Genomic DNA, 26,136 nt, shown 5'->3' with positions numbered 1-26,136 from the left:
CCTAGATATATTTAGGACTTGAGGAATATGAAACCTGTAAGTTGAATGCAGTCTGTGGAATGCATAAAGAGTGTCCATGACACTCTTCAGAATTTCATCATGCCTCAGTACCACAAATGTCAGTGCCAGCAACAGATTCATGCACCTGTTGTACATACATGCAGACATTCTGTTCTCAGTGCAGAAAAACTGCAGACAAGACCCCCTCCACCATTGCAGTTGAAGCACAGGCAGAGCTATGATGACTTTGAAGATTGGTGGGCAGAACCTGATAAGGATTAAGAGACACTCATTCCACATCAGGTCCGCTCCCCTTGTGATTGACCGCAGGCAGTGGGCAGATCCATAGCCAATAAGCAACATACTATTGCCTATAGAATCTGTCCACTGCCTGCTATCAATCACAAGGAGAGAGTGGACCTGACGGGAACTAGTGTCTCAGCTTCCCCATCAAGCTCCATCCATTATATCATTGATTGCTAGTAGGCTGTTGGCTATAAACCCAACAGTGACAAGTTGAAAGAGCAGGGGGTAGCAACTGAAAATATGGTACAATGCTGACAATGTACAGAGACAGGCAGTCTGGTCTGTCTCTGTTTGCCAAGCTAGAGTTGGCCTTAATTATCTAGTTTCATTATCTATGAACTGGAGGTAATTATTTTTTAATTTGGCACAGAAATATGGCCACTTTGTAAAAGTGGTGATATTAAGAACTACCTGAATCTAGGAATTTTGACTCTGTCACAGGCTATTTTAAGGGGCCAGACTGCCAGAAATGCCAGCTTTAATGAATGTCTCTGTATGTGTATAATAGTGAAGATTATAAGCAACTCTGAGATGTATTTAGTAGTCTGTGCTGCAGAAACTGCTAAATACGTTTTTCTGCAATACTGTTAAATGGGGAGGGGGGGCTTTACTGATGAATGGCAACTTCCATGGTTGGCTATTGAACAAGGGGATCACGCAAACTGGGGGAGGGGTTAAGGCAGCATGAAGGGGGCCTACAATATGACACCACAGGGATTAAATGACATACAGCTTTTGGGGGAAATTGCCATGCAGACCACTTAAATATGCAAATCTCTGGTTTGTGTGAATGAGCTTTATATGTGTGAAATCTCAAATATGGCAGATTATATTTTTCTGTCTTTCTCTTCTGTTAATTTAACAGATAACATTTTCTATAAAACAGGAATCTGCTACTTGAATTTTACAAACAAACAAACAAAAAAACCCAATGATGTAATCAATGAGATATAACATATACAGTAATTTGATCTTGGCTGTTTTATTTTGATTTTCTATAAAACAGGAATTATTACTTGGCAAAATGCATTTGTACCATTAAAAGAAAATTCACAACATAATTAAACCAGCAATTCAAAGTCATATATCATACGTTATTAGGTAAAAAGTTTGGTTTATTAATAGGACATAAAATAAAAAGAAGTCAGTTAATCTTGTCTGCCATTTTACATCTCTCGCCTGCTGGTTACTTGCATTGCTTTTCCTCAGATATCACACATTTCAGGAACAGGCAAGTCATTTTTGAGGAAAAGCTGTGCAGCTTGTACTTCTGAGCAGGCAATTTTTGGGAGACATTCATTTCAATGTATTTTTATAAATGTTGATGGCTGTTGAATAATTTATTTGCTCTTGCAAGTTGGTCTTTCATTGTTTCCTCTTAAAGGAATTTAGACAGAAGATCTTGCTTTTATTATGTCCATTTGGCAATAAAGAGAAGAAGTTAGTGATCATCACCACACTTTTAAAAATAGTTTATTGTTTCTCACACACCATGTGTAGGTGACACTGTGCATTTCACGTGAGGTGTATTATCTGAAAACTTGTAGAAATGTTCTTCAAAAACACAATCAAATGGCAATCTTGTTTCATTCATGAATCAAAAGTTCAACTGGAAGTTTTTTAGGCTGGACAGATGTGACACGAATATATCAGTCTAAGTTCTTGGAAGACATGAACCTGTCCACTGCAACACAAACCAAACAATTCATTAGTCATATGCAATTTAAATACCGGATCAAAAGGAGTCAGTCCTGATTCAGTTTTAGACTGACCCTCTTGGTTTGGTTTTAACTATCGCCACACACTTGTACCCATCAGGGTGGTAAACTGTGGCTGTAATAGTTCTCAAAAAAAGTAGTGGTTGAGGGGTTAGGTATGCAACCTTAACTATGGTCAAACTATAAAATCACATATGTGATGTAAACTGGCATTAGCAGTGAACATGGTCTTTCTTTTCTTCTAAGTTCCTCTTCCCCTGGAACATATTGAACAAATTGTAAATATCTGTTGATCCTGATAGTAGAACCATTGGATTTCTTCTAGTAAGATAACAACACTCTTTCTTCTTTAACTCTCCTTTTTGCAGTAAAAGTGCTGCAATTTTGTCATCCTTGCTGCTTCTGTAGCCACTTAGATGTTTGCACTCCTAATAGCCCTATCAAAGAATAACCATGCCTAGCTCCTTTCACAGCTCTTTAAATTGACAGCACATTGCCCTATCTGCAGGAGCTTAGTGAAATTACATAAAAGCACTGCTCAGTTCCTTCCACCTCCTGAGTAGTGATAAGTTTGAGCATGTTCGGATGATCTTCTGAGCCCACGTGACTGAGCCCACTAGGAAGCTGTCACCTGTAATGGGCCAAGAATTTTTGCCTGAGGCATTTCTCACCCCATTCCCCTTGTATATGTGCAGCCATGGGGCAAGGAACGCTCCTGCCACAAATGATTGGCCCATTACAGGTCGTAGCTTCTTGTTGGGCTTGGAAGAGCATCCAACATGCTCAAACTTGTTAATACTCCTAAGCATGGTCTAGCATGGAGCAGGAGAAAACCAGCTTTTGAGATGAATTTGAATTTGCCATTTAATGTTTCACAAAGATCCTCAACAAAATCCCTCCTCAGTCTTTCCTGGAAAGTGGCAAAAGAATAACAAGGGATGACCACAAACTCCAAGGGAGCCAGATAGTTAAATGTGGATCTCTCCTGACATGGTCAGATAATTGATACAGTGCGGTGGACACGGAACCTAGTTTGACAAGTTTACCAGACTGAAAGCCTTCACAGATGGGCAACTGGGTAAATGGGTTCTGTCACTGCAACATTCTGTATAGCAGTTCAGTCTTTGCAGTACATGAATCATTACGCTGTTGGTGGTGATCACAAAAATCTCCATGCACTTTGTACACAATGCAGAGGTCCCCCTCATATTATTTTCTTTCCTGGTCAAATGTTTTTAGCCTACAGTGGTATGCTATTTTCTCTATTGGTGGAATAGTGTTTGACATTTCTGGTTAAAGGTTCCTAAGGCTTTTTTTTTCCCCTTAGGGCCAGTTCACACCAGAATGACATGAGAAAAACCCAGATCTGCAGTGGCTGTCAACGTTAACTTAACCACTTGCCCTCCTGAGGATTTACCCCCCTTCCTGACCAGGCCATTGTTTTGCGTTAAGGCGCTGTGCTACTTTAACTGACAATTGCACAGTCATGCAACACTGTACCCAAATGAAATTGACGTCCTTTTTTTTTATTTTTTGCGCTATAAAAAAAAAAGCCTGACAATTTTGAGGAAAGAAATCAATATTTTTGACTTTTTGCTATTAAACATGTCCAGTAAAAAATTTAAAAAATCTAATTTCGTCATAAATCTTTACGCCAAAATGTATTCTGCTACATGTCTTTGCTAAATAAAAATCCCAATATGTGTAAATTAATTGGTTTCCATGAAAAGTTATAGCGTTTACAAATAGTGGTATATATACTGGGATTTTTTTTTAAATTTTTACTAGTAATGGTGGTAATCAGCGACTTATAGCGGGGGGAACTGACTTGGTGTCACTGACAACCCCAGTGACACCAATACAGTGATCAGTGCTAAAAAAAGTACTGAAACTGTACTAATGGCACTGGGCAGTAAGGGGTTAACATGAGGGGTGATCAAAGGGTTAACTGTGTGCTGGATGTGTTTTACTAGGGGGCGGTGTCAGCGTGCTTCACTGTAATCACACTGCTTTGGATGGCTGTGCTGTGCACAGCCATCCAAAGCAGTGTGCCCCAGCTGACAGGGAGGAGAACTGTTAGTAAACAAAACAGTTCTCCTCCCCGTCGAAGATCCTCAGAAATCACTGGGCACCAGCGAGTAATCACCAGCCAGGACCTGGCAATTGGCAGCCGTGGCCGCGAATGCCGACACGGGTATAATATATATACGTGATTTTGCGCACCCTTGCTGCCCTGTAGTAGTATTTCTGCTATAGGGCAGTCAGGAAGTGGTTAATGATACCCTAAATGCAGGTTGCAACAAAGTACATTGCCCACTCTGGATTGCATGGTAAAGTAGTGCCATACAATCTGGGTCCTTTGTGCTTTTTAACTACTTCCTGCCCAGCCTATAGTAAAATGACAGCAGGGCGAGCCTCTCATCCCTCCCGGTGGGCATCATATGACGTCCTTCCCAGATCGCGTATTGAGCATGCCCTCAGGGCCGCGCTGTGGCGAGATCTGTCATCGGCTGTGTACCTAGGAAGACCTCACTGAAGACAGATCTGTGTACCAGCCCCATTGCCAGTACCAAGAGACCTGCTGTGACCAATCACAGCAAGTCACATGACAGTTGTAAACAATGGATGGCTTCCTGTTATGCCATCCATTGTATACAAGGGTGTCTAGCTGTGAATGGTCACATGCACAGGCTGGGCCAATCACAGCTCATCTGTGTCATGTGATTAGCCATGGCCAATCACAGCTAATCACAATAAAAGAACCTAAATGAATCGATTTCATTAAGTTAAATGCTTGTCTATAGCAAAGAAATTCTTTGCTATAAGCAATCAAATTGTGTAAAAAATAACAAAATATTGATCACTTCCCCAAAGTAGTACAATGGCACTATAATAACATTATACTAGTTTGGCGATAGTATAATATGAAAAACAATCTTAAAAAAAGAGAAAAAATTTAATAAAAAATAAAAAAATTATAAAAAAAAAATTGAAAACAAATTACCAGGTTTTTTTTTTGTACTGTCACCAGTCAGTGTCCCTGATCACCACCACTCCAGTTATACGATGACGCTGTACTGCACTGGTGACAGTATGTGGAAAAACAAATGAAAATTATTTTTTTAGTTTCTTAATTTTTCGAAAAATTATGACAAAAAAATTACAACTTCAAAAAGCTCGCCATGCCTCTTATGAAATACGTCGGGCTGTCTACTTTGCAGAAAGGGGTCATGTGGGGGATATCTGTACTGTTCTGACATTTTTGGGCCTCAAGAAATTAGATTGGCCATCAGTACTTCAGGATTGATCAAGTTTCAGATATATACCATAGTTTGTGAACTCTATAACTTTCCTACAGACTAAATAATAAATACTAATTTGGGTTATTTTCACCAAAGAAATGCAGCAGAATACATCTTGGCCTAAATTTATGAACAACAATTATTTATTTGCAAACTTTTATAACAGAAACAAAGAAAAACATGGGTTTTTTTTCAAAATGTTTAGTCTTTTTTTGTTAATTTAGCAAAAAATAAAAACCCCAGTAGTGATTAAATACTACCAAAAGAAAGCGCTAGTTGTGTGAACAAAATGATAAAAATTTAGTTTGGGTACAATGTTGTATGACCGCGCAATTGTCATTCAAAGTGTGAGAACGCAGAAACATGAAAATTGGCCTGGGCAGGAAGGGGGTAAAAGTGCCCAGTATGGAAGTGGTTAAAGTAGTGCATGCAATACTTTTGTTGTGGTCCAGCACAACTTCAGCCAATTCAAATGAATGGGCTGAAATTGCACTGCACCCAGATTACATGTGAATCACACAAGAATGCACAGTTCATTTTTGTGCAATTCATGGATTAAACTGGTCCTTAGAGTTAAATGTTAGGAAAAGTTACTTTCACCGTGAGTAAGGCAACAAGTAAAAACTGGCATTTCAAACGTACTACAAACATGGGTATTATTTGTGACTTTTCTGCAAATGTTGAGGCACTTGCAAAGTTAATTTTTTTTATGAATAGCACCAAAACAGAACCAAGGAATTGCTTGATTATGGCAAAAAAAAAGGTAAAGATTTTGCAAGGAGACAGTTACATTTTACTTGATTGAAAACTCTTTTTCTGGATTTTGCCATTAGGGACTATTTACACAGATCCATTTAGTTCCATTGTGTGCTATGTTTTACGGTAATGTACTTTGCATTAGACAGCTCATTCAAATTATTCAGCTGCCAATGCATAAGATTGGACACAATTAAAATTGACAGGTAGCTTTATATCTCATACAGCTCACCACAACATACACTAGAGTATTGCAATGGGGGAGATTTACTGAAACTGGTGAACTCAGAATCTGGTGCAGCTGTGCATTGTAGCCAATCAGCTTCTAACTTCAGCTTGTTCAATTAAGCTTTGACAATAAAGCCTGGAAGCTGATTTCTGTGCAGAGCTGTACTAGATTTTGCACTCTCCTGTTTTAGTAAATCCCTCCAATGTGTCATGGTGCCCTGCAAAGCATGTGTGTTGGAGATCTGTAGGGTGCTTTAAAATGAATGTGCTCATGCCTATAATATTTGTTAGCATGTGTAGTAGTAACATGTCTTACCACAATGCACCATAACTGATAGGTATAAATGGGACCTAAACTTTACAGTTTGCATCATCTTCATCAGCTAGTACCTCTGTGTTTTTTTTCCATATATCTAAGATTCAGATTATTTCCATACCATGAAGTTTGTAGTTTGCTCCTTTGCATTTTCGTCCTGGTTTGCGGAAATCGAGATTGCCTCTCAGCCCTCGATGGAAAAGAGGTTGCACTGGACGGAAGTTGTCACTCATACTCTGAAAGATCTGTGATGGTTGGTTCTGACTCAACAGGCGTAAAGAGTGCATCTTGGCATAAAGAAGAAAATACATTGTTAATTGAACGAGCTGAAATAATAATAACCCCTTCTCTTTCTCTCTCTCTATACCATATATATGTGTATATCTATATCTATCTATATATGGTATATATATATATACACACTCCATTCTCCTGTGCTCTATGCCAGCATAGCTGAATATCAGCCACACACCTCATTACAAAGAGTTTCTTCACACAGATATGTATTGAAAAGGAAAAGAGGGCTGCGTCGGACCAAGTCTGTTACTGAGAATTTTTGGAATATAGAAAATGAAAAGATTACCTACAAGAAACCACCCCAAAAAAGGAAAATCATATCAACGTCATAGTGTGCTGGTGCAGTTTGGACCCGTGACATGCTGGAAGGCAATCTGTGCCAACCTCTAAGTCACTGCTTACATGCTGCTTGCAATATGTGAACATATACAATAGGTAATATAATTTATATAAAATGTAATCCACAGGGGTGTTCAGCATTTGCTCATGCCAGCAGTGCTTCCAAGCGTTGTCTACAGGACTAAGTGAATGAGGATATTATATTGGACAGTATAACTCCATAGAGTGTTTGTTTCCATTGCTGCTGCAATTAACTTAACCTTATTATTTTATCCAGATAGTTCCAACAAGAATTATTGAAGGATAAGTTCACCTTCAGTAACATGTTACATGTTCCACCAGTTTTTAGGGTTAAGGATGTAACATGTTCCCGCTCCTGCAGTGGCTCGGCTATCTGAGCCCTCTGTGTGATAGCCATGCAGGGAGAGGTTCCTCATACCAGGTATCACTTTTTGGAAAGAGGTGCGGCCGTGCGGGGCTCCACCCACATGGCAGCATCATTCATTCACAGCATTCTGTGAATTAATCAACTACAAGTACCAACATCCTATGCAAATGTTGGCTTGTAGTTCTCAATGAACTGCCACAGTGCTGTTAAGTGTGAAATTGCGTGCCTGTATGAGGTATGATGTATGGCAACCAGATTACACTGACAGTCTGCAGGAATCCTGCATGGCACCAGCAATCTGCTGATCACTGGTGTAATGCTTTGCAGGCTCCCCCCCAAAAAAAACCCCACCTACATGCACATTTTTTTACCTGCAAAGAAATGTGCATTTATTTGTTTTTTTTAAAATGGTGAACTTATTCTTTAATAGTGTATTTTTAATACTGCTTGTTTAACTATAGTTTTACATTGCATATACAGTACTATAATACTTCTACTATACTCATCCTGAATATAAAGAAAAAAAATTATCCAAACAATTCTGTCTGAGCACAGATGTGCAGCTGCTATTTACTTGCCCTAGATTAGGTAGTGGGGAGATTTGTACCATTTTTTTTAAATGGTGAACTTCTTTTATTTTTAATACTGCTTCTTTAACTGTAGATTTACTATGCATATACATTACTATAATACTTCTACTATACCCTCCTAAATATAAAGAAAAAAAAAAAGATCCGAACCAGGGGCGGACTGACCATTTGGAAACTCGGGCACTGCCTGAGGGCCCGGGGTCAGTAGGGGTCCCCATGAGATGCCCCTGGTACCTTTTTCATAGGCTTTTTTGAGTTTGGGCAAGGACACAGGGGCCCCATGATCCCCTATTGCTCGGGGGCCCCATGAGTTGTCAGTCCGCCCCTGACCCAAACAATTCTGTCTGAGCACAGATGTGCAGCTGCTATCTACTTGCCCTAGATTAGGTAGTGGGGAGGTTTTGTACCCTAATGGAATTTAGAGATTTTACTCGAATGGAGTAGAACCTAGTGTTTGCCCATTGCATACATCAGCAGTGTTTTAGTTAAACTTAAGGATTTGAAGATTTGAATGCGCTTTCATGCATTTTATAAATAAACAATGTGAATAAATAAAAAAATGTGCAGTTATAAATACACAAATAAATTGTCAATATAGACCTTGATAAAGTCCAAATAGTGACCAGTGCAAATATAATCCAAACAAAGGGTGATAAATCCGTGCCACCATATACCCTGCTTCTCTCCATCACAGAGAGACCGCATCGCACCGCACTCACCAGAGGGTTTTGACTCCCTTCATTAAAAAGAATTCAAGATTCGCTTGCCCAGTATCAACTGGTCATCTCCACGAATAGCTGTTTGGGTATTTATTTGTGTAGTTAATTTTATATACATTTGTGCAGGTGTGGGGCAATTCATTTAGTGTTTTAGTTGAGATAAGACTTCATCCTTCTGAAACATGTCTACAGGAGTTTTGTAGAACTCTAGCCAAAATGTCTTTTTGGCACTCGACAGCTTGGATGGGCTAAAAGCTATATGTCCCCACTGGAGTGACATTTAACTTTCTGTCCTGGTGTTGCCAATCAACAAAACAGGAGGAAAGGAAAACGTTTCCCAACATGAACACACACAGCTATTAAAAGCCGATCCAGACTACTCCATGCAAAAAGTAACCATTTTTGCTAAGAGTTCCACTTTATAGCGGTGCTATTTCCGAGTCCAAAATTAAAATAAGTCCATCTTATTTGAACCATACAAAAGAGTTTGCTCACAATGTATTTTAAACCTGAATATCATTTCCAAACAAGCACTAAGTGTCTCTGAGCTACTGGCAGTCTTTTGTTGGCTCCTGTGAATGATAATGAAATTCAGTTAGAAAAAAATAAAAAAAAGTTTGTATGCTACAAAATCATGAGAACTCTTATTGTTCTTCCCTCACAGATACTGCAGAAGGGTGCATAACAAGCAACAAATCTGCCATCTATTTCCTGGCTTAACAACATAACAGCCCAGGGGTGAAATTCTCTCAAATGAAGTACAGATGCTGTATTGAGCCACCGCTAGTGAATTATGGGAGTCAAGTTGATTGTCATTCTGTATGCCTTGCTGCTATTTACTAATGACATGACTTCTGACAGTTCTGAATTCAAAACTTCTGCTATCAGGAAGTTAATTATGCATATTTCAGAATTTCTGCAGTATGCTGTTTCTTTATAAACACCACAACTGGAACAGATCTGCAAACACTGATATGTTTAAAAAAAAGGTTATGATTTCATTGCCAGTTTAACATATCCCCATAGCTACAATTAGTGCAAACCTGTTACGTATTTGTTCTAAAATGCACATTATTAAATGTACATAAGCAGCCATCCTCGGCTTGTTCATGAATGTTTTTCTTTGCGGCTGATTTGTACTCTCCATGCCATTTCTGTGGCTCTGATAATAATTTTTTAATGCCTGGGTTCAGTAATTGTATAAAATTTGATTTTGCTATGGTAACGGTGGTTACTAAGGATTAGAGTTTATAACAGCATTGCAGGTGCACAGGGTGGAACTTGGTAATGAAACAGCTGATTCCAAATGGGATTTTTTATTTATCAAGCTGTTGGCTCAAACAATCAGCTAAAAAGTACGGCAATACTTAGCTAGAGTTTGTATGTTTATTTCCTGCATAAATGTACACATTTATACCAGGATAGAATGATGCCCCAAGGCAGAAGTCAAGCCATGCCTCCACATGTGTTGCTTTCTATAGTGTGCCATTCCTATATTTATGAGGATCTTGTGCAGATTATGACAATCGAACAATGTAAGATTTCTTTTCAAAAAATTTATTTAATCATGCCTTGGCCGTGTTTCCCATCCAAGAGTAAATGTTAAAAAGTGATTATAGCTTATTAGATTTTGATTAAATTGTCATTAAATTTATCTTTTGAACCATAAAACCATTTACTGGGGAGAGACATGTGGTTATTGGTATTGCCACTCAAAAATATAAACACGTTAACGAACAATCTCTTACTTTAATTACTCTTCTCTGTATGATGCAGGTAGACTATTCCATACATACTTTATTATAATTTGACAATTAACATAACTGACTGTTCATTCCATTGGCATGCTGTAAATCGATCTTTGCACATGTGTACATACTGACATTGATTTACTAAAGAACTATAGAATCTCAAATTTTTAAAGCAAACATTTACATAAAGTGGTTGTAAACTCTCACATATACAAAGTGAAATCCTCCTACATAAGTTGTATCTGTCTATTTACAGTCTTCTCCACATTCGTTGAAAGTGCTGGATACATAACGCTTTCTGAGCATTCAGAAAAAAAGGGGGCAGAGAGCTGAAGTTACACTCGGCAGTGCCCAGTGAAGAGAGTTCTGACAGCTTATTGGAGGAAAGAAACCCCCCCCCCCCCAAAAAAAAAATCGTCAAATTTGCAACCTTGAGCAGTCAGAAAAGCAACCAGACATCCTGACAGAGTGCCCCACCGTAAATACCTTAGCTGGAGTCTTTAACAATACACATTTAGTGCTATTTCTCTTCCCTGGTAGAATCAAGAAATTCTGTGTATTTCATAACTCGAGATTATAACAGGACAGCCAGAATAAGGGCGTATTCACTTATATTCGTTAACATGCAATGTTTCCCGTCCAAACACCCCTATATTAGACAATATGGGAAGCCAACGGGACACGTTACCCCTCCTAGGTAAAGTAGACATCCAACCCCCCACATATTTATTTCCATTCAAAAGGTAATTCAATTTTGGACAATATAATGCAAGTTAGCAGACTGTAACATTCAATTGGCATGCTGTAAACCGATCTTTGCACATGTGTACATACTGACATGATCTACTAAAGAACTACAGAATCTCAATTTTTAAAGCAAACATTTACTTAAAGTGGTTGTAAACATTCACATATTCCCACTGAAATGACTGGCCTCAGGTGCTACACAGCGATTAATCAAATGCTCCTACATAAGTTGTATCTGTCTATCTACAGTCTTCTCTTCTTGTGCTGAATATATACCGCTTTGTGAGCATTCAGAAAAAAAGAGGGCGGAGAGCTGAAGTTTCACTCTGCAGTGCTCAGTGAAGAGAGTACTGACAGCTTATTGGAGGGAAGAAACACACCCCCTTCACTTCTAGTCTCATAAAATCAACAACTTTGCAACCTTGAACTGCCAGAAAAGCAACCAGACATCCTGCCAGAGTGCCCCATCTTAAATACCTTAGCTGGAGTCTTTAGCAATACACTCTGAGTTCTATCTTTCTTCCCTGGTAGAATCAAGAAATTCAGTGTATTTCATAGCTCATGAGATAATAACAGGACAACTAGAATAAGGGCGTATTCACTTATATCCGTTAACGTGCAATGATTTCAGTCCAAACACCCCTATATTAGACAATATGGGAAGCCAACGGGACACATTACTCCTCCTAGGTAAAGTAGACATCCAACCCCCCCAAATATTTATATCAATTCAGAAGGTAATTAAATGTTGGACAATAATATGCAAGTTAACAGTTAACATTCCAACCTTCTGGCTTTAAGAAACACAAAAATAAAAAAGAACGAAAACTGTAGTCAGTTGCAACTGCTTTTGCAGGTCAAGCAGAGGAGAAAAATGAGGAATCACTAAATTCAGGAAAATATTACAGCTATAAAAACAGTTGCAACTGACTACAGTTTTCTTTCTTTTTTATTTTGTTAAGTGTTTCTTAAAGCCAGAAGGTTGGAATGTTAAATTAAAATAGCTTTGAGGAATGTCTGTGATTAGTTTTTTTTCTACACAATTAAACAATTTAATGAACATTTTCCAAGAGTGGTGATTCCATACTTTTTGCCAGGGGTTGTAATATTATTATTATTACAGGTACCTAAATAGCGCAGTCAATTTACACAGCACTTTACTTATATATAGTGCATTCACATCAGTCCTTAACCCTCAAGGGGCATACAATCTAAGGTCCCTAACTTACATTCATACATACACCTACTAAGGCCAATTTAGACAGGATCCATTTGACCTACCAGCATGTCTTTGGAGTGTGGGAAGAATCTGGAGTACCCGGAGGAAACCCATGCATGCACAGGATGAACATGTAAATTCCAGGCAGGTCGTTCCGTGGTTGGGATTCGAAACAACGACCCTAGTACTGCCAGCCGGCAGTGCTAACCATAACATTCCAGCTTGCAAGCACTTAGATGTGATGACAGGATGCATTTGCATTTTTTGAAAGTATAGAAAAATATCTGTAATATCTATAACTTCTTTAACTGATATCTCAATAAGTATTATCAGCTTTCTTAGCTATTTCTGTTAACTGCAAAGCATGTAATGAAGATGGGGAGAGGGGGGGGGTCTTTGTAGTTCAAATCAGCAGAGTAGCCTAAGGCAACACAACTATTCCTCCATAGATACTGTAAATTGCAGTGAATGAGCGTTGTCTCCCTAGGGCAGGATCACCAGGAGAAAAAAAAGAAAAATACATGAAAAAATTAAACAAATGCATCCAGAACATCTAAGGACTGGTAAGCTGCAATATTGCATCTTTTTGTTTATGGGCTTAGATATGTTTTTAGGCTCTGAATTGCAATCAGTGAGACATATTTTGGTATCGTAAACCAACCAAATGACATTTTAGCTTTAGGTGAAAAACATATAGGAACTTCAGCTCTACAATCTCCCCACCTGAAGCTCCTTATTCTTCTCTACAGTATACAATAATTATGAGAGTGTCACACTCTTGCACTTGGACTCTCATTTATTCTTTTATATTATGAAGAATCCAGCTGTGGATCTTTGACAAAATTGTTTTGTTTGTAATGGCCAAAGATCAGCGTATGATCTAAGTTCTCTGCTTTTACTGCTGGTGAAAAGCAAAGTTATACTGGCACTATGGAATTTGAGGAGCTAGCATGCTTGCTTTGCAATGCTTGTACTCTGAGTATGATCTCCACCACTATCTGCATGGAGTTTGTTGTCTTAGTATATAGTTTCCTAGAAACGTAACTGTAAGTTTACTTCCATTAGACATGTGCATGTAGAACATTTTTGTTTCGCTTCATTTCAGATGCATTAGTTCATTGAAGAATTTTGTTTTGTCATATTCATTATGTTGAACTGATTCGTTTTCGGAATTCATTTTGTATCTTTGGCATTCGGTTTGTATATTTGTTGGTCTGGGTAGATTCTAAATATTTTGCATTTTTTCCAGAAGATTGCTATATATTCAATATATTATCAAATCAGACAGATTCGAATTGGAAGGATTCAACCTTTTTTAGATGCTAGTCCAACCAGTGCTGCCAAGCTACCAGATTGAAATTCATTGACACGACAGCCATATTTTACTGTCACAGCCAAGTGTTTACTGGCATTCTCAAAAGTTAAAAAAATTACAGTTTTAAGTGCAAATTTCAGGATGTAGGCTACAAACAAGTACAATATGCAATTAGCAGTGTGATTTAAGGTAGATATTAAGGCAAAAAAGATATTTCCTATTTTATTTTTGATATAGTAAGTAGGTAAGCAGAGATAGTACTCAGGAGGACAAGAAATTAGAATGGCCAGGTACACACATGAAACTGACTCTCGCAGTGACACAGAGTGGTGTGCAGCAGCACAGATGATGATGACACCTCATTGACATGACACGTCCCCTCCTGAGTCACAATGACAGTCTCTCTCTCCATGCTAGGTGGTCCCTTCGGTCCACTCCAGTCCAAACAGCACTGCCAGCCCTGCCCACCAGCTCGGCTCCATTGCATAACATCACATGACACTCTCAGACACCGCCTCTGCTCAACCTGCCCCTCCACCTGCAGCACCTAAAACACACTGTAGCAGGCACTCGGATGGTCTCAGCCGGCTTTGGACCGGAACTGCACATGCGCAGTTCCAAGCTGAGAATCACAGCCATATTATTAACTGCCAACCTTTCCTGTCACTGGCATTTACTGGCAGAAGAAAGGTGTCCATTTTTTACTGGCTGCCAGTAAAAATACTGATGGTTGACAACACTTAATCTAACCCATCAAGAGAAATGGCATGAGCTGATTGGACAATATCAAATGGCATCATGTGCATCTGACTTACCAAATGGGAGGGAGCTCACATTAATTTATTATTCGCATCTGGATTATCAAATTCATTTGAAAACTGAATTAATTTCCCTGTGGGCCTGGAATACTATTGCATCATGTGACCTCATTCGAGTGAAACAAAGGCATTTTGTAATTTCCTTTACAACTTTTTTTGGATTTGTTGACATTTGTAACTATGTCCATTCAGAGATTTGTATACAACCTAATCTCCGAAAATTTAATTTTCATCCAAACAAATGAATCATAACAAAATAAAATGCACATCCTGGTTTAATAGTAGAAGTGCTCTACAAACTTAATATTGTAAGCTCCTTCACAACAGGAACTACATGTTCATGAATATTGAACTCTTGCACTGAAAATAGCAACAGACGTTATTGTGATTAGGTTGAGTATCCTGGCAGAAAAAAAGACATATTTATGGAACTGACTCCTATTATCTGTGTTTCACTGAGCTTCTCTGCTCATCAGCTGTTAATACAAAATCTCATCCATATAAAGGGTCCATTGCTTTCAACCATTCAAACCCGACTGTAGACTTGAAATGAAAGAGAGAGACGCAGTAAGGTACACACAGTGTGTAGACCTTCATAGAAGGAAGTAGAGCTCGCATATGTAGTGCACAAATATGACTAAGCTACCTCTTTCACATTTATAACTATAAAGTAAATGTGGAAAAAAGGTTTTAAATCATTGCCATGCACAATGCAGTTGCTCTGAATAATCTGATTGCTTCTGCATATGTATTAAGACTGGTAAACCTCATCCTAACACTCAACATAACTTGTAACCCTAATTCCTAAAGTAAACATGTATCTGCCAATTTGGCACAACACGACAGGTTCTCTTGACAAGGCAGTCCCCCTCCTGCTGATGGTTATGTTCACTGTGCTCCTGTACCATTTGCCTGCTGGAGCCCTTTGAAACACCAGGTACATCTGGATATGGAGGAGCATGTATCCTCCTCTTCCTTCCTCAATGCAGTGCACGGCACTTGAGTGGTTAATCACAAGTCTAAATATTATCACGTTGGGTGAGAAGACAATTATTAGCTGGGCTCTTCCTTTCTTCTTTTAAATAATGGAACATCCAGATGTGGGAGTTTGACAAAATGTTTTTGTTTGTAATAGACTAGTAGAGAGCTTACACAGAGCTTACAACTCAGGGATGTGAGGGGTAAACAAATGGATGGGGAGGAAGGTAAGAATCAACAGGAGGATTGGGGGCTAGCAAGAGAATCTGTCACGTTACCCCGAGCAGTCTAGAATAACAGTAGATATGCTACAATCATAACGATGGTTGTTATTCAGCAATAAAAATATTTATAAAAGGAAAACCGTTAAGGTGGTTGTAAACCAGTATGTAACAAGAAAGTGCAGCGCTAAATAGTGTTAAAAATCATCAATTATACAAAAATCTGTGCTCAAAACCTTCTTAAATGAGTGAAATTAAACCATCAAAAGAAATGGAAAAACCCACATTCAGTGAATCAAGAAAGGAGGAAGATGCCACCTCTAGGATCCTGGTGAAAATGACAGACATATAAGAGCTCTTACCAGACCTATTGGGCTTTTATATCAAAAAAGCCAACAGCGCTTTTTTGGTTTAAAAATTGCATAGCCATCAAAGAACAAACCCGGAGCTGCAGCACTCTCATGGCGTGGACGTTCCAGCCAGCGGCCATGTAGCGTGGTGACGTCATGTGAACCTCCACCCACACGATGATGGGATCCTAGAAGTGTCATCTTCCTCCTTTCTTGATTCACTAAATGTGGGTTTTTCCGTTTCATTTGATGGTTTGGTTTCACTAATTTAAGTGGTTTCACTAATTAACTTTTGTATAATTGATGGTTTTTAACACTATTTAGCACTGCACTTTCTTGTTACATATTGTTCTTAGGGATTGTACAGTCAGGTCCATAAATATTGGGACATCGACACAATTCTAACATTTTTGGCTCTATACACCACCACAATGGATTTGAAATGAAATGAACAAGAGCTTAGAGGCCTGGCAGAGCATCACCAGGGATGAAACCCAGCGTCTGGTGATGTCTATGCATTCCAGACTTCAGGCTGTAATTGAATGCAAAGGATTTGCAACTAAGTAGTAAAAAGTGAAAGTTTGATTTATGATTATTATTCTGTCCCATTACTTTTGGTCCCTTAACAAGTGGGAGGCACATATGCAAACTGTTGTAATTCCTACACTGTTCACCTGATTTGGATGTAAATACCCTCAAATTAAAGCTGACAGTCTGCAGTTAAAGCACATCTTGTCCGTTTCATTTCAAATCCATTGTGGTGGTGTGTAGAGCCAACAATTTTAGAATTGTGTCGATGTCCCAATATTTATGAACCTGACTGTATCTATTCCTGCTGCTCTTTATGTATTATTCAATCTGAGAACAAAGATTTATTTTGAATTTAGAAGGCTGTAAACCTTACATACTGTATACCCAGTGAATTGATTAGCCTCAGGTGATACATAGAGATAAAACAAATAATCCTACATTGTACTTGTTTACTTGTGGTCTTCTATTTTCTACATCTGTTGTTCAAAATCCAGAATTTATACAGCTTGTTTGAGCGTTCAGAAAAAAGGGGGCAGAGAGCTGAAGTTACGCTCCGCAGAGCTCAGTGAGAAGAGCTCTGAAAGCTGATTGGAGGGAAGAGACACACCCCCTTCACACAACTCACAAGAACAGAGCTGAGGCTGTCAATCTGCTGGAGGTCCCTCCCCTGTCACCATTTTTCTCTTGGTGTCAGGAAAACCTGTCAGATGTGATTTATGCTGATAGCAAAGAAAGGAAGCAGCAGACAGAAATGACTGTTAGTGCTTTTAATTGACACCAGTACACATTATATAGGGATATTCTTTGCTCATATTTAATGTCTGAGGATTACAACTACGTTAGTGCTCAAATACAACATACAATACACCCATAAATAAGTGTTCTGAGTTATGCAGCAAAATATTTGTTCAAAATGTCAGGAAGAATTATAAGAAGGTTAAAAAAGAGCTAAACATTCAGAGAAAAAATGGAGGGGCCATATGTTTAGACGTGATAAAAAGACAGTAAAGAGTAAAGAGTACTCATCCGCATGGCTCTTTCCTCTGATCCACTGTTAGCAGCTCGCTGTCAGCTTCGTCATACCTGTCAGTGCTGCAAAATTCTATGGGATTTAAGCTTGCTGAATGTGAATGCAGATCATAGCGGAACATACAAAACAAAGTATAGTTATCACAGGGGAATGCAATGTGCCTGGCTAAAAACTCACTCTACGTTCTGCAAAGATATATTCTTCTTTGAGAACAACAGGCTTTAATGTAATACTGTAAATCACACAATGTTGACCTGCACAACATGGAAACCTTTATGTGCTTAGCTGCCTTAACATGCTGTATTTTGTTCTGAGTTAGCCATAGTTGGAGCCCAACAAACACCAATGTTTATGTGGAACACGAACAATAGGATTAAGGACCTGATCTCCTGTAAGTAATCTGACAAAAAATAGCTGACGTTCGCAACACCAAAGGGTGGATTTACTAAAGGTAAATAGACTGTGCACTTTGCAAGTGCACCTGCGCCCAAGCTTAGTAAATAAGGGGAAGCTCTGCAAAAGGCAAGCAAAAATGCAGTTTTTTTTATTTTATTTGCCAAGTGAAGCTTCATCTCATTTATTCACAGTCTATTTGTCTTTAGTAAATCCACCCCCATATCTGTAAAGCTGCAAATGAATTCTTGTAAATTTAACTGCAGTGTGCCAATTTTCCCTGAAACCAACAATACCCAAAAGTGTATTATTATTTATTAATAATTATTTATAATATTTATATTTATATCATTTTAATAACGAAGATCTTGTGTACAGAACGTGATAGAAATATAACAAAAAGTGTAGAGCTGCAAATAATAGCTTAAATGGAAACAAAAACATCCATATTAATTTTCATATAATTATCAAGTTACTATTAGTAGGAACTTCTAGTGATTTTATCCACTTGTGAACTTCCCACCCACAATATACTGCAGACAGGCACAGCGATGTAGCTGTACATTGCTGGCCTCTTCTGGGTACAGGGCATGTGTGCCCCAGCCCTCGTACTCCCGCTGTGATTGTACACAGTGGGATTTTATAATTCATGGCCGGAACCTGCTGATCAGCTTTGTCCAATCACAGTCCAAAGCCTTCTGCTGACGCTCAACACGGGGCTCTGTACAGAGGGAATAACCTCTCTGTTTATTCTCCCTGCAAAACAGGGAAAAGAAACAAAGAGATTTTTAGCAGCACAGATTAAACAAATTAACACTTGTTAGGCTCCTTGATTACCCTTGATGTTAATCCCTTCCCAGCCAGTGTCATTAGTACAGTGACAGTGTATAGTATTATCACTAATCACTGTATTAGTGTCACTGGTGATGTCAGTGGCAGTTAGTCAGTTCCCATCTAGTGTTAGTGTCGGATTGCTCACCACACTGTCACAGTCCCATTATAAGTTGCTGATCACTGCCATTAGTAGTATAAAAAAAATCCAGTATACTGTATATACCATAGTTGAAGATGCTATAACTTTCACGCATACCAATGAATATACACTTTTTTTTTTTTTACCAAAAACATGTAGCAGAATACATTTTGACCTAAATTTATGAATATTTGCTTTTCAATTTTTTTTATCTGGTATGTTTTACAGCACAATGTAAAAAAATGTTTTTTTTTCAAAATGTTTGTTTTTTCTCCCTTTATATAATCAAAATCAAATATTTGTGTGAAAAAATTATATAAATTTCATTTGGGTACAGTGGTGCATGACCACACAAATATCAGTTAAAACAGCACAGTGCTAAATAGAAAACAATTGACTTTTCATGAAGGGGGTAAAATCTTCCGGAGCCGGAGTAGTTAATGAATGACAGACATATTTTCAGGACGCTACATGATCTTAATCTACACATAATATTTTGAACCAGCTTATGTCATTTTCACTGCTCTCTTCTTACACTTACATACTAATACTACTAATATTACACGGCTGGTATGTAGTCCCAGTGGCATATTCGTAGGAATATTAGGATTCAGATAGACTTCATTGTCATGAATTAAGTCATGCTGACCTGCAAGCAGTTACAAAGATACTTTGAATACATCATTTCAAAGCCCACAGGCTAACTACATGGATAAGCATGTGTACTCAGAGGCGAATCCCAATTTATTACAAAAAAACACCAATTGACATAACACATGCAGTTGATATAGAGATCAATTTGCAATCTAATATTATTTTTTTTGTGTTTATTTCTATTATTACTTTGGGAAAAATTGATTCTCCAGATTCTCCAATTTACATCTACAGTTAGATGTGATTTGTTAAGGGCTCAAGTTGATGGTTGTTGTTTTCCTGCATTTGATGTGAATTTAGAATGCAGGTCAGCATTGACTTCCATAGAGCAGTATATATTACAGATCAGAGGCTGCGTTTGATCTGCTCTGCATTGCTCTGTGTTTCATTGGAGTCAGCATGACCTATTAAGGTGAGTTTGAACTGTAGGCAAAGCAGGCCAAATGCAGCTGCACGCACTTGAATGGAAAAGGCAACGTTAGATTAGAATGCTTGTCAACATGAACCCTCAATCTATTGCAATATTAAATGTTTAATTCTTTAAAACTGAAACATCTGAGGACACATCGTATACTCTTTGGTATAGATCTTCAGAAACAGAATTTCCTGCCTATATAAACAACTCACTGTTTCCTTGTATTACACCAGGACTCATCATATAATTGCAATAGGCATGATTTTCCCATTTGGCCCCATGTTTTTGGTACCTGCAATGCAGGAACAGATGAAAGTTTTAAGGACAGTGGTAGTTATTAGTTAGGTGCAACCGAATCCTTCCCAGACTCCATACTCCTCCAAATATGTACAGTATATACTCATTGACCTTGATTCAGACTGTAACCTCACCTGTATAGTAGTGCAGAAGTACCAATGTCCTGGGAAAATTACAAGCTATATAATCTGCTGCATTCAGATGTGAATACACTTAAACTCAAGGTTTGGGAATCTATACATTTTTGAAGGGGAAGGTAAAGAGGATATATTAGGTGACCAGACTGGAAAGCGTATTTACTCTTTAGGTTTGGACCTAGAATGGATTTACATTTTCCTTCAGTAAAAGTAAAGCTTCACTTCAATGACTTAAGATGGCCATAAATGGATCAAAATTTGGCTGGTTGAGCAGGGACTGTCCGAATTTCAATCCATCTCAGGCTGTTTCCGCTGGAGAAAAATGGCAATGTCGGAGCATTTTCCTTCAATTAGTGCTGCAGTCAATTGGCTGCCATGCTGATCAGTGTATCCTGAGGAGTCCCCACTGTTAGAATACAATAATGTAGTGGGGAGCATTCCCTCATCCACCTCAATTGTGTGGATTGGGGAATCTGTTTTTTTTTTTTTTTGATTAGCCAGCTGATCAAAAACATGATCCATCTATGACCAGCTTTAGTGCACTGCTTATGCGTTTTTCTATTAAAAATCCAAAACTGTCCTTTACATGCATAGTTACATATAGTTAGTCTGGCTGAAAAAAGACAAAAGTCCATCCAGTTCAACCATTAAAAAAAAAAAAGAAAAAAAAGGAATTATAATGCTATACCCACAGCTGATCCAGAGGAAGGCAAAAAAACAGCAAAGCATGATCCAATTTGCTCCTGCAGAAGTGAAAATTCCTTCCTGATCCCCCGAGAGGCAATCAGATATTCCCTGTATCAACTTTATCTATAAATCTTAGTATACAGTTATACTCTGTGTATCTAGAAAATAATCCAGGCTTTTTTTAAAGCAATTTACTGAGCTGGGCAGAACCAACTCTTGAGGGAGTCTATTCCACATTTCCACAGCTCTTACTGTATTTGGAGATTAAATCTCTTTTCCTTCAGATGTAAAGAGTGCCCCCTTTTCCTCTGTGATGACCTCAGGGTGAATAACTCTACACCGAGTTCTCTATATGAATCACTGATGTATTTATACATGGTGATCATATTCCCCTTAATCTCCTCTTCTCAAGAAAGAATAAATTCAGCTCCTCTAATCTTTCCTCATAGCTGATCTCCTCCATGCCTCTTATCAGTTTGGTTTCCCTTCTCTGTACTTTCCCCAGTTCCCCAATGTTCTTTTTGTGAATTGGTGCCCAAAACTGAACTGCATATTCCAGATGAGGTCTTACTAATGGTTTGTATAGGGGTAAAATGATATCTCTCTCTCTGGAGTCTTTAATACAAGAGAGGATTTTGCTCGCTGTAGAAACTGCAGCTTGGCATTGCATGCCATTATTAAGGTTGTGATCTACCAGAACTCCCAGATCCTTCCCCACCATTGATTCCCCCAGTTGTACCCCCCCTAGTATGTATGATGCATGCATGTTCTTAGCCCCCAAGTGCATAACCTTACATTTATCAACATTAAACCTCATTTGCCACATAGTTGCACAATTAAACAGTGCATTGAGGTCGGCTTGTAAGTTGGAGACATCCTGTAAGGACGTTATTCCACCTCATAGCTTGGTGTCATCTGCAAAGACTGAAATGGGATTTTTAATCTCAGACCCTATATAGTTTATAAATATATTAAAAAGTAAGGGTCCCAACACTGAACCTTGGGGTACACCACTGACAACCCTAGACCATTCAGAGTATGAATCATTAACCATTTCTTTCTTAATATGTTCTTTTAGCCAGTTTTTTTTTCCATTTCCATTTCCACTGATTTTTCCAAGCCTGTAGACTTTACTTTACAAATTAGCCATGTGTGGGGAACTGTGTCAAACGCTTTTGCAAAATCCAAGTATACTGCGTCCACCGCCACCCCTCTGTCCAAGGTTTTGCTCACCTTCTCATAAAAATAAATCAGATTTGTTTACAACTTCTGTCTTTCATGAATCCATGCTCTCTGTTGCTTAAAATATATTTTTCAATCAAGAACTCATCTATGTGGTCTTGTATGAAATTCTCCAGTATCTTCCCAACTATAGATATTAACTGCCTCCCACCCACCATATAAGGTAATGACAGGAGGGCGGTGGTTCTCTCGTTCTGATAGGACGTCATGACGTCCTCCCACTCCAACTGCGTATGCGCGGTGATCAATGGTGCGCTGTGTCCCTGGGACACAGCGGATCACCGATCACTGTAAAGAGCCAATGATGCCAGCTCTGTGATGTGATCAGCTGTGTCCAATCACAGCTGATCACAAGTAAATAGGAAATGCCAGTTATCGGCAGTCCTCTCTTTCAGCTGACAGCTTGTGAGGAGAGGAGAGCCGGTAATCGGTATTCCTCAAAGGGGACAACTACACTGATCATCAGGGCTCTGATGATCAGTGCCCTGATGATCAATGTAGCCCCATCAGTGTCACCTGTCAGTGCCTATCAGTGCCACCTGTAAGTGCCATCAATGCCACATACCAGTACCCATCAGTGCACATCAATGCCACATACCAGTACCCATCAGTGCACATCAATGCCACATATCAGTGCTTAAAGTGTACATCAATGCCACATATCAGAGCTGCCTTTCAGTGCCGCCTATCAGTGCCAGTCAGTGCCGCCTATCATTGCCAGTCAGTGCTGCCTATCAGTGCCCGTCAGTGCAGCCTATCAGTGCCAGGCAGCACCACCTATCAATGCCGCCTATCAGTGCCCATCAGTGCCACCTATAAGTGTCATATATGAGTGCTGCCTTTCAGTGCCCATCAGTGATGCCTGTCAATGCCCACAAGTGATGCCTGTCCATGCCCATCAGTGTCACCTATCAATACCTCATCATCAGTGCCTCCTATGAGTGCCCATCACTGCAGCCTCATTAGTGCATATCAGTGAAAGAGCAAAATTACTTATTTACAAAATTTTATAACAGAAACTAGGAAAAATCTTTTTTTTTTCAAAATTTTCATTCTTTTTTATTTTGTTTAGCAAAAAAAAAAACACCACCAATAAAAGCTCTGTCTACAAAAAAGATACATTTTTTGTTTGGGTGCAGTGTTGCATGACCGCACAATTGTCATTCAAAGTGCGACTGAAACCTGAAAATTCACCTGGGCAGGAAGGGGGTAAAAGTGCCCGGTAGGCAAGTGGTTAAACTAATAGGTCTATAATTACTTGGTAAAGATTTTGATCCCTTTTTAAATACTGGCACCACATTGGCATTACGCCAATCCAGTGGTTCTATGCCAGTTATTGAGTCCCTAAAAATTAGAAACAACGGCTTTGAAATGACAGAGATCAATTCTTTAAGAACCTGTGGGTGTATGCCATCCAGTCCAGGTGCTTTATTCACCTTTATTTTGTCTAAATATTGCTGGATCATAGAAATTAATATATATATAATAAATAATATGAAAAAAAACTATGTGAATCATCTGGAGCTGTGTCAATACCATGCCCATTATGGACAAGACCTCCCCCTTGCTCCTTTGTGTACACAGAGCTGAAGAAGGTATTTCATAAATTTGCCTTCTATTTGTCCCCAGTCACCCACTCTAGATTGTTTTGTAAAGGGCCTACATGCTCGGACCGGACCTTTTTACTGTTAATATATTTGAAGAATTTTGGGGGGTTTGTCCTGCTATCTTTTGCAATCTGTCGTTTATTTTACATTTTTGCGGCCTTGATTTCCTTTTTACATATGTAATGTTTAAACAATGATAGTTCCTTCATTTTTATATTTTATAAAAGCTCTTTTCTTATTATTTATAGCTTTTTTAACTTTGGCCGTAAGCCACATAGGTTTGATTTGTAGCCTTTTAAACTTGTTGCCCATGGGAATATACACGGCTCAAAAAAATAAAGGAACACGTCAGATCTCAATGGGGAAAAATATCATGCTGGATATCTGGATATGCTGGGTAATGTGTTAGGAATGTAAGGATGCCCCATCGTTTGATGGAAATGAAAATGATCAACCTACAGAGGACTGAATTCAGACGCCCGGAAATCAAAGTGAAAAACTGATGCAGCAGGCTAGTCTATTTTGCTGAAATTGCATTGCAGTAACTCAGAACGGTACTCAGTAGTTTGTATGGTCCCTACTTGCTTGTATGCATGCCTGACAATGTCAGGCTCATGCCACTAATGAGACGACGGATGGTGTCCTGGGGTATGTCCTCCGAGATATGGACCAGGGCATCACTGAGCACCTGAACAGTCTGAGGTGCAACCTGGTGATGTTGGATGGATCAAAACATGATATAACATGATATCCCAGAGGTGTTCTTATTGGATTTAGGTCCGGTGAGCATGGGGGCCATTCAACGGTATCAATTCCTTCATCCTCCAGGAACTGCCTGCATACTTTCGCTACATAAGGTGGGGCATCATGCACAAGGAGGAACCCAGTATCCACTGCACCACCGTAGGGTCTGACAATGGGTCCAAGGATTTCATACTGATACCTAATGCCAGTCGGAGTGCCATTGTCTAGCCTGTAGAGGTCTGTGTGTCCCTCCATGGATATGCCTCCCCAGACCATCACTGACCCACCACCAAAACCACCAAAAATCATGCTGAACGATGTTACAGGCAGCATAACGTTGTCCACGGCTTCTCCAGATCCTTTCATGTTTGTCACATATGCTCAGGGTGAACCTGCTCTCATCTGTGAAAAGCACAGGGTGCCAGTGGCGGACCTAACAATTCTGGTGTTCAGTGGCAAATACCAATCGAGCTCTATATTGCTGGACAGTGAGCACAAGGCCCACTAGAGGACGTCGGGCCCTCAGGCCACCCTCATGATGTCTGTTTCTGATTGTTTGGCCAGAGACATTCACAACAGTAGCCTGCTGGAGGTAATTTTGTAGGGCTCTGGCAGTGCCCATCCTGTTCCTTCTTGCACAGAAAACCTTCTGGCAATGGCACGTACTGATGTGCCATCCTGGTGGAGTTGGACTGCCTGTGCAACCTCTGTAGGGTCCAGGTATCACCTCATACTACCAGTAGTGACACTGACCCTAGCCAAATGTAAAACTAGTGAAAAACAGTCAGAAAAGATGAGTAGGGAAAAAAATGTCAGTGGCCTCACCTGTAAAACCATTCCTGTTTTGGGGGTCGTCTCATTGTTGCCCATCTAGTGCACCTGTTCTTAATATCATTAATACCAAAGCAGCTGAAACTGATTAGATAAAAATGTATATGCAGCGCTACAATATCACAATTAATCAATAATGAGCCGACAAGCAAAAAATTATTATATAAAAATGGTGACAAGTGAACTGGTGAATGGATGAACTTCGTCTTATATAAAAAATGTTAATAAATACTAATA

The 26,136-nt window shown here is 39.1% G+C and overlaps 1 protein-coding gene across 1 annotated transcript in view; it reads right to left on the bottom strand.

The window, feature by feature from the left end:
* Positions 1-1,268: 1,268 nt before the first annotated feature.
* Positions 1,269-26,136, bottom strand: part of LOC149451115 (carbonic anhydrase-related protein 10-like) — a 595,254-nt gene continuing 570,386 nt past the window's right edge. The window contains exons 8-9 of the mRNA XM_089690955.1: positions 6,748-6,913; positions 1,269-1,990 (exon numbers count right to left, since the gene is read on the bottom strand). Of these exons, the coding sequence (XP_089547081.1) occupies positions 1,956-1,990; positions 6,748-6,913 (201 nt within the window). The 3' untranslated portion in view covers positions 1,269-1,955. The remainder of the gene's footprint in view (positions 1,991-6,747; positions 6,914-26,136) is intronic.

The sequence above is a fragment of the Staurois parvus genome, unplaced genomic scaffold (genome assembly GCF_062004578.1).
Source record: "Staurois parvus isolate SC_StPar_1 unplaced genomic scaffold, SC_StPar_1.0 ptg000548l, whole genome shotgun sequence".
Lineage (NCBI taxonomy): Eukaryota > Metazoa > Chordata > Amphibia > Anura > Ranidae > Staurois > Staurois parvus.
This window is presented reverse-complemented; position numbering and strand designations above follow the sequence as displayed.